General features: G+C 58.1%; 1 protein-coding gene across 1 annotated transcript in view; it reads right to left on the minus strand.

The window, feature by feature from the left end:
- Positions 1-3,613: 3,613 nt before the first annotated feature.
- The window catches only part of F7 (coagulation factor VII), a 12,335-nt gene continuing 3,971 nt past the window's right edge, over positions 3,614-11,977 (minus strand). Inside the window, exons 3-9 of the mRNA XM_046664672.1 lie at positions 11,822-11,977; positions 10,220-10,244; positions 10,028-10,141; positions 8,227-8,367; positions 7,193-7,302; positions 4,905-5,028; positions 3,614-4,287 (exon numbers count right to left, since the gene is read on the minus strand). The exon at positions 11,822-11,977 is cut by the window's right edge and continues 1 nt beyond it. Of these exons, the coding sequence (XP_046520628.1) occupies positions 3,692-4,287; positions 4,905-5,028; positions 7,193-7,302; positions 8,227-8,367; positions 10,028-10,141; positions 10,220-10,244; positions 11,822-11,977 (1,266 nt within the window). The 3' untranslated portion in view covers positions 3,614-3,691. The remainder of the gene's footprint in view (positions 4,288-4,904; positions 5,029-7,192; positions 7,303-8,226; positions 8,368-10,027; positions 10,142-10,219; positions 10,245-11,821) is intronic.

An 11,977-nucleotide genomic window follows, 5' to 3' on the forward strand; every position in this document is an offset into this window, starting at 1 on the left:
AAGTATCATTTCCCCATCTTTTCTCCAGAACAGAAGACTGAGGTTTAGAGTGAGCTGAAGGGTCAGTCAGGGCTGAGTGTGGTACATGCTGGCTTTGAACCCAGGACTCTGCCGCAGGGTCCTGCTTTCCCTCAGTCTGCACTGGTCGTGTTCACAGGCCTCTCTCTCCAGGTGGTATCAGGTGGCGCCCCACAAAAGGCCTTCCATCACAGAGGGTCCTGGCGCCTGCGCTTTACCTGCATGTTGGGCTTGTGCCTCACCCAAAAGTTCAGGGGCTCTGGGAGGCAGAGAGTATCTGTGACCCTTCTGTGCCACATGGCTCCTTGCGCAGAGGCTCTCACACATATTTCTGGGAGGAGTACTTCCTGCCCGGTGCACCTGGAGGGAACTGCTCTGCTGGGACCCCCAAGTGATCTGTGGACCACAGGAGAGCTTGGCCCGAAGTTGAGAGGGACTGTGTCAGGAGGAGCTGCTGGACCTGCCTCTCTCAGCCCCACAACAAAACCATGGAGGCGCCTGCAGGCATGGGGCCCGGCTTCCCCAATAGCGGCTTCACCTTGCATACCCCACTGGGGCCTGGCTGGAGGGCAGGGGAAATGAGCCCTGAGACACCAGAGGCCTCATGGTGAAGCCCATCGCTCACTTACACAAGGCCCAGTACAGGTCACTGGGGAGAGAAGGCAAGGGCTGCACGGTGCCCGGGGGTGGGGCCTGGGGGCTTCCTCCACCAGCCCCACCCCTGTCCTGTCCTGGGCCCCTTGTGCCGGGCCGGGAAGGATGGAGGACGCTTGCTCAGTGCTCACCAGCTCTGCAGAATTCGAGAGTCTCCCCTGCCTGGCTCTCATCCCCGGGGAGGTCCCAGAACTAGGGCTGCATCTCCTCACGACAAATGACAGGCCCCAGGGAAGAGGAGTCGCCTCAGGTCTGGGCCCTGAAAGCAGCTCGCTCCCTCCACGGGCAGCCTGGAGGGAGGAGGAGAGGTGTGCACACAGTAGGTGGACACCAGGTACCCGGCCACCCACCCAGCCAAAGCCTCCCCAGAGTGTCAGGCTTGGGGACACGGCCCCAAGCCCTCTGCTGATCGGGGTCTCTGCAGCTGGACTACAGGCTCAGGAGGACAAGGCCTGCGAACTGGTCAGCGAGGTCAGTGCTGGGCCAAGAGAGCCGAGGGCGGGGCTGGGGGGGAGACCGCACTGTACTCCAGGGCACCGAGCACCCTGACACGTTGCGTGCCGTGATGGACCATCCGACACCCTGTCCCTTGGATACGAGCCCGTTGTGTCTGGCTTGTTTGCTGCTCTGTCTCCAGCACCCAGAGGGGTGTCTAGCACACAGTAGGTGCTCAGTAGTCACCAAGGGACCCAATGAATCAGTGATGTCCCAAAATGCTCCTGCTTGGGGCCCAAGGCCAGGGCTGGTCTTTCGCAGGGTGGTCACGGTGACACGCAGAGCCTGGTCCTTGGGATGACCTGCAGTCGATGCCCTGGGTCTGTCTCACCTGGTCTCTTTGTGCTGCGATGCTGTCTCTGGGCACATCCAGCACGTGGGGGAGACAGGGTTCTGCATGAGCCCTTTCCCGGCCCCAGTGCCTGGTGGTCAGGATGATCTGAGATCCGCTCTCGGAGAGACGGAGATGATCTCTAATGGCGAGCGTGTCTGCACGTCAAGTCTGTTAGCCTTCAGGGATCATCCTGATGTCGCCCAGCACCCAGCTTACCGCAGCACTGTGACACCTGGGGAAACTGAGGCATAGCTAGCGACCCACCCAGGACCCCGTTTAACCCCGTGTGGGTCTGAGGGCTCCTCCCTCCTCCCCTCTTCTTCCCAGGAAGAGGAGTCCAGCCAGCTTTCGTTTCCAGAAAGAAACAAGAGACTCGCTGGGCTCAGGGCCTCCAGAGACCTTGAGCATTTTGGCTGCAGAACTTCCCCTGAGTGCCTGGCAGCCTGAACCTTTGAGCTGGAGGACATCCAGACGTCTTCAAATCGGCTTTACCGTTCATGACAATGTGATCGAATCCTCCCTGGCACCTCATTTTAGGAGCACTGGTTCCATCCTCATGACAAGCATCGAGGGGGGCTCCCATTTCATAGACAAGGAAACAAGCACAGAGAGGGTAGCGACTCGGCCAAGAGTGAGAGGCAGGGCCACTCTGATGCAGGAGGTTTGGCCCAGTGTCTGGTCTCCCACTGCAGGCCCGATGGTGCGGTGGGATCCCTGATAGTCACAGCCTGAGCCGGGAGCAAACCTTCTCTGTAAAGACCCAGGGTGTGGACACAGTGGGTCTGCAGATCAGACGGTCTCTTTGGTCAGATGGTCTCTGTCCCAACTACTCAGCGCTGCGTGTTAAGCAGCCATGGATGATGCATGAAAGAGTAGGCATGCCCCAATAAAACTTTATTTACACAAATAGGTGGCCTGGACTCAGCCCCAACCGCAGCCTGTGGGTCCCTGGTCTGCTCCAAACTAAATATGGCTGACCATTCAGCAGAGTGAGCCCTGGCTGCCTAGCTCACAGGCATTAAGCACCGTGGGTATTCCAGGCACAGGCCAGGCCAGTCGCCGTCCCCCAGGTGTGTCCCAGGGGAGATGGGCACCCGCCAGGTTTTCTCCATCCACCTTCGCCAAGTTCAAGTGGGGCCCACTTTTGAATCCGATCCCCTCCCCTGGTCGTTTCCGTCCCAACCTGAGGCCTATGGGGCCCCACAGTTGCCTGTGGGACTTGATGAAAAGGTAACCCACTGGGTCCTCCCCTGGATCCTGATTCCCCAGGAGGGACTGGGGACCTGTGTTCCGTGGAGTGCCCCTGGTGGTCCTCAGGCCAGTGTTCCCCAGAGCTCTCTTTAGGGCCATCATGGACTAGGGCCTTGGCAGGAAGAGAACACCCAGTTCTGTAGGGTTTGGGAACTACGGCTTCCAAAATCCTTCAGAGAACTCTTGGTTTTAAAAACCAGGCTCCAAGTAAGAAAGTTCATGTCAGTGTGTCATTAATTGTGAAAGAAAAGAACAGCTCGGTGACAGACACCAGGGTCTCAAGGTTGTGAATTACAGACAATGCGCAAATGGCGGGCTGCCAGAGATAATGCTCTGAGGGGATCCGGCTGTTTGGTGTTAGAGGGGAGAAAGGGTGGCAGACGGTCTGTGGTGCGTGAGACCCTTCCATTCTATGGTAAAAAATACATATATAGAAAGATCTGGAAGGATATTCGCCAAAAGGAATGGATGATGCTTCCAATGTATCTGAAATGTTGAAATATTCGTGTAAGAGAGAAAAGAAGATGAAAGAAGACAGCCCTCAGAAAGCACATGCGTGTGAATACACCTGTCACGCCTCCGCCGCGTTGGCGTTGAGATGGAGCAGAGCTGTGCAGGCGTGCATGGCCACATCTCCAGACCACGGCAGTGCCTCCTGTCTCCCTCGTCCACTCTCCTGTGTCTGTCGTCTTTCTATTTCCCACTTGGTCTGTCTCCTGGAATCTCTGAGTCTCTCGCAGTGTCTCAGTCTCTCCGCATCCCTCATACTTCACTCTCCTTCTCTTGGGCTCTTCTCCTTGCCTGTCCCTCTGTCTCCCTCTCAGGCCCCCGTCTCTCTCCCTCTCCCCTCCCCACCCCAAGATGCAGAAGAATTTACAGGACCTGATGCCAGGACAAGCCCAGCAGCAGCAGCTTTATTCCGAAGAGTGCATGCCCATGCTAGGGGAACGGGGCCCGGAAGAGGCCTTCTGAGTGTGGCTCTGAGCGCATGAGCCTGCGCAGCCACTCTGTGTACTGGGAGACCCTGGTGTACACCCCAAAGTGGCCCACGGCTGCACAGCCCTCACCCCAACTGACGACGCCTGTCAGGTACCACGTGCCCTGGAACTTGGTGGCGTGCGGACCCCCACTGTCGCCCTTGCAGGCATCCTGTGTCCCATCCACATAGCCAGCACAGAACATGTTCTCCGTTAATGCCGGGGAGCCCTCCATCCTGTGTGACTGCTCCAGACAGTCCTGGGTTCTCAGCCGGGGCACGTTGATGAGCATGAGCTCAAGGGCCGTGGCACCCCTGTGGAGGAGCTGGCCCCAGCCGCTGACGGACGAGAAGCGGACTAAGGTCAGTGTCCTCTCGGAGAAGGCCTTCTCGGGCAGACAGAGGGGCACCACGTAGTCAGTGAAGGTCACGGGCCTGCGCAGGCGAAGCAGAGCCAGGTCGTGGTCCGTCTTGAGCCGGACGTACTTGTCGGGGACAATAATCTGAGCCACTTGCTGCTCCTGCTCATCGCCGTCCTCCTCGCTGAGGTCGTGCTCTCCTGCAGGGAGACCAGCACCACTCACAGTCCTTGCCCCACAGCCTCGGGAATGACCCTTCCTAGAGTCTCCTTTGGGGCAGGTGGGGCCCTGCATCCAGCCCCAAGGGGGCCTGAGCAGCCTCCCAAGTGGCTGCTGCTGGGCTCCGTGCAGGGTGTGACTCAGGGGTGACTCTGGAACCTGGGGCTGAAGGCACATGGGGGGGTTTAGGCCAGACAGCTGTGGGTGGGTGAGGAGGGGCTGCCCAATTCCCCCAGCTCTTCCAGATAGGGCCTGGACTCCCTTGGGGGTCCTTGTCCCATAAGCCCACAAGGCAGAGGCCCACCCGCAGTGGCTCCAGAGCCCTGCATGACTGCATCCCCCTCAGGGCCCAAGAGAGACAAAGCAGGTGCAGCGTCACCCCCCCCCCCCCCCATGTCTTTATTTGAGATGGGAAAGAGGCTGAGGGACGATGGCGCAGTGGGACCCCTTGGGCAGTGGGGTCTGCCCAGGCCCTGCCTGTTTCTCTGAAAAACCTCATCTGGTTGTGGAAGTCAGCCGCTCGAGGCCCAAAGCTGAGCCCTGGGTCGTTGTCTTTGAAGAGCCTTCCTTGGTCAGGAGGAGGTGAGCACAGACTTACCCAGCACCACCGTCAGGTTTTTCCAGCTCCTGATTCTGTCGAAACAGTGGGCTGCAGAGACCACCCAGGTGGTGTCGAGCAGGGTGCCCCCGCACAGCAGCTCCCCGTTCATCTTCAGGAGAGCCTGTCAAGGGCACAAAACAGGTTGGAAGCTTGCATTATTGTCACTGCTTCCTTGGGGCCTCCCCTTTCCCGGGCACCCTCAGGGGCAGCTGGGTTTACAGGATGGTTTCTGAAATCCTGGGGGCTCCCAGAGCCCTTCCTTGGGAAAGCTGTTCCGAGGCCACTCCAGCAGGTGGCCACCCCACCGCTGAGGGAAGGAAAGCCTCGGGTGCTGGCCTGATGATGGGAGTGTGGGTGCTGGACCCCTCTGTGCACCTCCCAGTGTTGTCACCCAAGTGTGACCCAACACGCCCGATTTGGAAAGGTCAGGCCAAGGCCGTGTTCCCAGAGCATGTGAGGAGCAAAGGAAATAACCGGTGAAGCACTGAGCCCAGTAGTCGGCACCCAGGGGACCCGCAGGGAATGCTTCCTTCTTTCTTCTTCCTAGAAGCAAACAGGGTGCTGAGCGGGGCCCCGAGGGAATCTTGGGGGGAGATATTTTCCCTGCAGTGATTCTCCTAGGATGAATGGGAAGGGAGCCCAAGTCTCTGGCCTGGCTGCCTGCGGACAGCCAGGCCAGAGGGCAGGCTGGCTGAGGGGGAGGCAGCCCAGCAGGTAAATGGTCCTGGTCCGGTTATTGCTGGTCACCATGTGCTGTGCTGAGGTCAATCAACCAAGGAGAAGAGACTGGAAATGGGGTCAGCCAATCTGGGGCCCAATGTCCCGAGTTGTGGACAGCAGGACAAAGCAGCCCAGGGAGGCAAGTCTGAGCCCCTCAGAGAAGCCACAGTAAAACCCCACGATAGAAAGAGCCTCCCGTGGATCAGAGCCGCAGCTGCTGCAGGTGAGGGCTGGACCAGGCACCCAGAAGTCTAACCCGGTCCTGGCTGATGGTGACTGTGGCTGCAGCTCTGAGGGGCAGGCTGGGCTGGGGTGGCTGTGACAACCTGGATCTGTGCCTCCTGGGACCAAGTCTCAGCTCCGACCTGAGCAAGGTGCTGAATCTCACTGGGCCTCAGTTTCCTCACCTGTAAAACGGGGTGAGAGTTGCACCCACCCCTTGGGCAGGGTCGTGGGGGTTAAGTGGCATTGAGACATGAGGTCTTGTGGGGCCAGGCCCAGGAAGCACGTGCTGGGAAGCAGTGTCTGCTGCAGTCACGCGCAGTGAGCCCAGCCAAGCATGCCCTGCCGTAAATGCAGAGACACCCACGTCTGCCAACCCACCTCTACCTCACAGAGGCTTTGCCAAACCATCTCGGGGACTCTGGTGAACACACCAGCCCCATTTGGACGTGTCTAGCTCAGATTGTTCCTCTGAACACCAAAACCTGGGGTTCTGCAAAGCTGAGGAGTGCCCTGGACCTCGGAGGCCCCTCCAGGCCCTGGCTGCTGTGGGAGGAGGAGCGGGGCGGGGGGAGGTGGGGCGCACGCAGGGCCGCCAGCTTAGCAAGACATGCAACTTCCGAGGCTGGTCTAGAAGGGCCAGATGGACGCCAAACCAGAGGACCGGAGCTGCCCAGAGCCTGGAGTCAGCCCACAGTGACAGGTGACTTTCCAACTTCTCTTGAAAGTTCTTGTAGATTTACTTTTATTTCTAAAAATCCCTCACTGTTTGACTTGGGGTGTCCCCACATGAAGAGTTAAAGAGGAGCCACTGAGTCGGGCTCAGACCTGAGTTTGCGGCTCGAATCACACGTGGGTGCACCCCCCGGGCTCTTGTGAAATGCAGATTCTGGGCCAGGGGGTCTGGGGGCCTGAGACTTGGCATTTCCAACAGGGACTGGGCTCACAGCGACCTCACAGAGAGGCGGCCTGGAGGGGCCACGGCCCCACAGACCTGACTGCCTGCGGAGGGTTTTGTCATGGATCAAGAATCTCAGCTCCCAGAGGCAGGCAGTAGATGGAGCTGTGGAGGCGACGGAGCTGGGTTCAAATCCTGTGTCTGCCATTTAGTGCGTGTGTGGCCTCATCTGTAAGCGGGCATGCCCACGATGAGGTGGTGTGGGAGGGTTCGTGAGCTGACAGAGGTGCCATTGGAGCATGAAATCCCAGCTAAATGCAGATGTTGCTGCCTGCAGGCGACCGTGGACTTAGAATGAGGAGGAATCCTGACTGCAACAGGGTGACTGGGGGCCGGGGTGTCCTGCGGCTGACCCGCCCTTTCCTCCCAGGCCCTGAAGTCTTACCTGCCAGGGACACTGCCCTTTGGGGCACACCTTGCCTCCCACAATTCGGCCTTGGGGTTTGGTGTCATTTCTTTTTTCCAGAACAGGTATTTTTCCACACGGGTATTCAACTGTACAAAACAAAAGTCAGCAAGCCATGCGGACTCACCCCGGACGAAGGTGCTGGTGAGCAGAGGGCCTGAGCCCTGCGGGCAGAGGCTCTGCCTCTGGCTCCTGCCCGGGGCTGTGGACGCCGCTGGTAGGCAGATGGGGCCGGGGCTGGCTTTGCAGGAGCAGAGGGCCTGACTTCTTGAAGCTGATAGTTTCTCCAGGGGAAAAAGATGTGCTGCTTGAATTTACTAATGGATGAAGGAGCTTCTGTCTAACGGCCAGCCAGCCTCTCAGACCGCTGCGCTGCCGCTTGACCGCACTCTCCGTGTTTGGTCTGCTCCAATAAAGTCTGGGCTGGGAGGGAAAGCGTCTAGAGGTGGCGACTGAGTTTGGGGCTCCTTAGAAGGCTGGGCACACCTCATCAGTGTGAAGAGAGACAGGGCTTGGGGTGCCTCAGCCTGTGCAACAGCAGCCCCGTTAATTTGAGGTTGGTTTGGAATAGTTTTCCATTTTCCTGAAAGTACTAGCCTTGAAAAAAGATTTGCAGTGCAGAGTTGTGTTGCCGTCAGTGCAGACCCTGTGTGGCATGAACTCCCAGCAGAGTCTAGGCGCTGGGAGTGGGGCCAGGAGAGCCTCCTGCTGCTCCGCTGGCCCCGCTAGAATGGGCAGGTGGCCGGAGGCCCAGCCAGGAAGCTGCTCCCAGGGCTCTGTCACTGTTCCCCACCCGCTGTTGTCCTGGCCTGCACTGAGGTGGGGGCGGCCACCTCCACCCTTGTGTCCTCCTGGCCTCGCTGCGTGGAGTGGTCAGCACGGAGGAGATCCACAGTGGGTGTGTGCCCCACTTCTCATCTTTTGGCCAATAAGAGAATTTGTGGCAAGCAGGAACTGGGGCTAAAAGGAAACAGTACGTAGCCCCTGGAGCACGGTGCCTGAGAACACCTTACCTGTGGGTGTGCAGGACACCCCATTGGCCTGGAGCGTGTACCCCTCGTGGCACCAGCAGGAGCGCCTGGCCCCTGCGTGGTCACTGCAGTATTGCTCACAGTCCCCGTTGTTGTTCATGCAGATCAGCTGGTCGTCCGTGTCTGAAGACAGACAGGGACAGCCTGAGAGGGCCTCCACTGGTCAGGGAAAGCCAGCCCTGGTGGCCACCCCTCCCTGGGCCACGGCCAGAATTCTGCACTAAGACGGCCCTCAGCTGCTGGCTACAGAGACTGAGCCCGACACCACCTCCCTCTGCAGATTGATCCAGAAGGGCAGGACCTGGACTTAGGGGGGTCCCAGGCTAGACAGTGGGGATGCAGGGCGGGCATGCAGTGTCACCCTCCCAGGAGCTGAGGAGGGCTGGGGGAAAGCAAAAGTCCCCAGTGGACAACTCAACAGGACACCTGCCAGCGAGAGGTCAGAGGGATGAGACCGGTCTACAGCCAGGTCCTGGTGCCCCCGTGAGCTGGCCCGGGGCTGACCACTGGCTCGGACAGACAGAGACAAAGAACGTTTGATCTGGCTCTGAAGGAGAGCCCTTTGATGTGGGAAATGGGATTGGCTCTCTGTGTAAGTTCAGGACCCCCAGGGGGAAGGCCAGTCCTGGGTGTGAATTCATACCAGGGCTCCTGACCTTTAAAGGTCTTGAATGGTTCACACCAGAACTGCTAAGCATCAAAAATCCTGGGAGTGAATTCACACCAGGGATGCTGAGCATCAAAGGCCAGGCAAAGACACTGAGGTTTTTTTGCCCCAGAACTCTCAGGAAGCATCTCCTTAGTTTTTGCTTCACTTTCTCTGGCCTCTGTTCTGCTTAGAGCAGAAGGCAGCTGTGGCCCGGAAGAGCTCATTCTGTATTGCAATGAACTTTTGTGTAATAAAGGATTAACCTTGCCCAAAGAGATGCCTGCCTGTGTCTTCAGCTCCCGGGAGGTGAGTTCTACACCCTCTCTGGTTAAGTTGGAACTTTTAATTTAATCTGCCTGATAACAGCTTGTTTCCCTGGGGGCCTTGGGCCACACAGTATCAGCTCCCCCTCTGGAGGGGCTGGAGACTGAGGTGAGCCATGTCTATGTGACTGAGCCCCAATAAAACCTCTGGACAGCGAGGCCCAGGGGCGCTTCCTACATTGGTAATACTCTGTACATCTTGTCACTTGTCATCTAAGACATCAGTCTTAGAAAATGAAAGCTGTGCGTGTGACCCCCATGGGAGAGGACAGCTGGAAGCTGGCATCTGGTTCCTTTGCTGGCTTTAATCTCCATCCTTTAGCTGTGGTCAACTGTAACTGGAGCATATCAGCCTTCAGTGAGCTCTGTGAGTCCTTCTGGCAGATTATTGAACCTGAGGATGGTCTGGGGGGACCCCTGAACTTTGCGGTACTTTAATATTTGGAAGGTGAAAAAAGACCACATACTTTTGTAACAGCAAGTAGGGAAGGTAGTCTACTCCAGTGTGCTGGCTGGTGGGACACGAGCAAGCTGGGCAGTGTTGGAGGGACTCACCTGGGCCCCCTCCAGGTGCCTCAGAATTTCCCAGTGCTGGAAGCCCAAGGGTTTTTATATTTCCCAGAAAGAGACGGGTGCAATCAGGTTTGAGCATTAGCACCTGAGAACCCCAGATCCAGGACCCTCAGGTTGGCAGGAGTCTTCCAGCTCATCTAGAACAGCTTCCTCTGGCGCCGAGGCCCAGCCCCGTGCCCAGCCAGGCCCTGCCCATCAGCCTCCCGGGTCCCTGTCTGCAAGCTCTGGGGTTCCTCACTTGTCTCACAGTTCCGGCCCTCAAAACCGTCGAGGCAGAAGCAGATGTAGGACTGGAGCTGGTCCTCGCAGGAACCTCCGTTCTGGCACGGATTTGAGGCGCACTGGTCCCCGTCTGTGAAGTGAGTCAGTGTTAGCGTGCTGAGGAGGACGGCTGGCGGGCGGAATCAAAACGGACTGTTCATCTGCTCACCTGTGTAGGAAAGCCAGAACTGCTTCTGAGGGAACAAAGAGGAAGCACGTGAGACATGTTCACCAGAGCAAATACTTATGGTCCCTGGGAGGAACTGACGACCTGGCAGGCAGTGCAGGCGGGAGCTTCTCACCTGGGGCCTGTGTGATGGGCTCCGGAAGCCAGACTTTTCCTCTGGAGATGAGGTGGATTCGAGTAGGGGAGGAAGTTTTTCCTCATCCCCGCCTCCCCCACCTTCCCTACCCGGATCTCTATGGCCACCAAGGTCACAGATTTCCCATTCCCAAGTCAGAACGCTTGAGTTTCAGCCCCAATTCTGCCACCTCCAGCTGTGGACCCAGATGAGACACACGTTCTGAGCCTCCATTCCCTCCTCTGATGGCAGGGTGACCATCCAGACACACAGGCTGACAAGAGGAGACGGTCGGTGACGCACGCAAAGGCATTCCAGGAAGTGCAGGGGCTCCCTCAGTAAAACTGACTCCTGAGGAGTCCGTGGACCGCCTGGATAGAGCTCACAGGGTTGCTGTGAGAACAGAAGATGCGAACGCTTTGAGAACCACGTGGTCCGCAGACACACGGATGACCATACTCAGTGTACCTGGAAAGGGTTGTGTTAGCCTCTGTCTCAGAGAGCCCTACTTCCTGTGGGGTGTGAGGTGGCCTGTGAGTGTGACATGTGCCCTGTGTGTGTCCTGTGTGACACATGTGTCCTGAGTATGACACGTGTCCTGTGAGTGTAACGCATGCCCTGTGAGTGTGTGTCCTGTGAGTGTGAGGTGAGGTGTCCTGTGAGTGTGATGTGTGCCATGAGTGTGTCCTGTGAGTGTGAGGTGAGGCATCCTGTGAGTGTGACGTGTGCCCTGTGAGTGTGTGTCCTATGAGTGTGAGGTGAGGCATCCTGTGAGTGTGACATGTGCTTTGTGAGTGTGTGTCCTGTGAGTGTGACATGTGTATCCTCTGAGTGTGCGGTGTGGTCTTGTCTCATCATAGCCTGACTCATGGTCAGTCATTTGGTGACCTTTTGGTGCTACCATTTGGATGTGCATCTTTCAGAGTGAAAACAGAAACACGGACCCTCGACCGCGTGGCCGACGGGTGTTGGAGGCAGCGGTGGTTTCCTGGAGGTCTCCCCACACGAGCTTCCCCAAGGAGGGCCCCAGGTGGCACGGCAGCGAGAGGCTCTCCAGGCCAGCCTCTCAGACGTCTGCTGGTTGCAGCACCTCCGTGACACACAGGCGGCTTAGGGGTGGGGGCCTTCCTTGGGAAGCCAAAGGACACACTGAGCGTAATTCTCAAGCTATATTTTCGGATGCAAAAATTAGGATGCATGGTGTGGCGGAGAGGAGGACGTCCCTGGAAACAGGATGGTGTACAGCACTGCAGCTCTGACTGAGGGAAGCGAAGTCATCCTTAGGAGGGAAAGAGACCAGACGAGGACGGGCTGTGCAAACTGGAGCCCCCGTGTGCTCCCCTGCGCATGGAGCGCTCACAACCACGGAGGGGAGAGACGTGGCCCCCGAGACACAGGAGCCACCCCGGCCGTCACGTAGCTCCCTTCCTGGACTCAGCACACAGGGCATCCCCTGGGGGTGGACTCACCGTCCTCTCAGTGTCCTTGAAGATCTCCCGGGCCTCCTCAAAGGAGCACTGCTCCTCCTTGCACTCCCGCTCCAGGGAGCCGGGCTTCAGCTCCTCCAGGAACCAGTTAGCACGCCTTTGCCTGTGCAAGATGCTGTGGGCTTCCTCCTGGGTGAT

Source organism: Equus quagga, chromosome 6 (assembly GCF_021613505.1).
Source record: "Equus quagga isolate Etosha38 chromosome 6, UCLA_HA_Equagga_1.0, whole genome shotgun sequence".
NCBI classification, from domain to species: domain Eukaryota; kingdom Metazoa; phylum Chordata; class Mammalia; order Perissodactyla; family Equidae; genus Equus; species Equus quagga.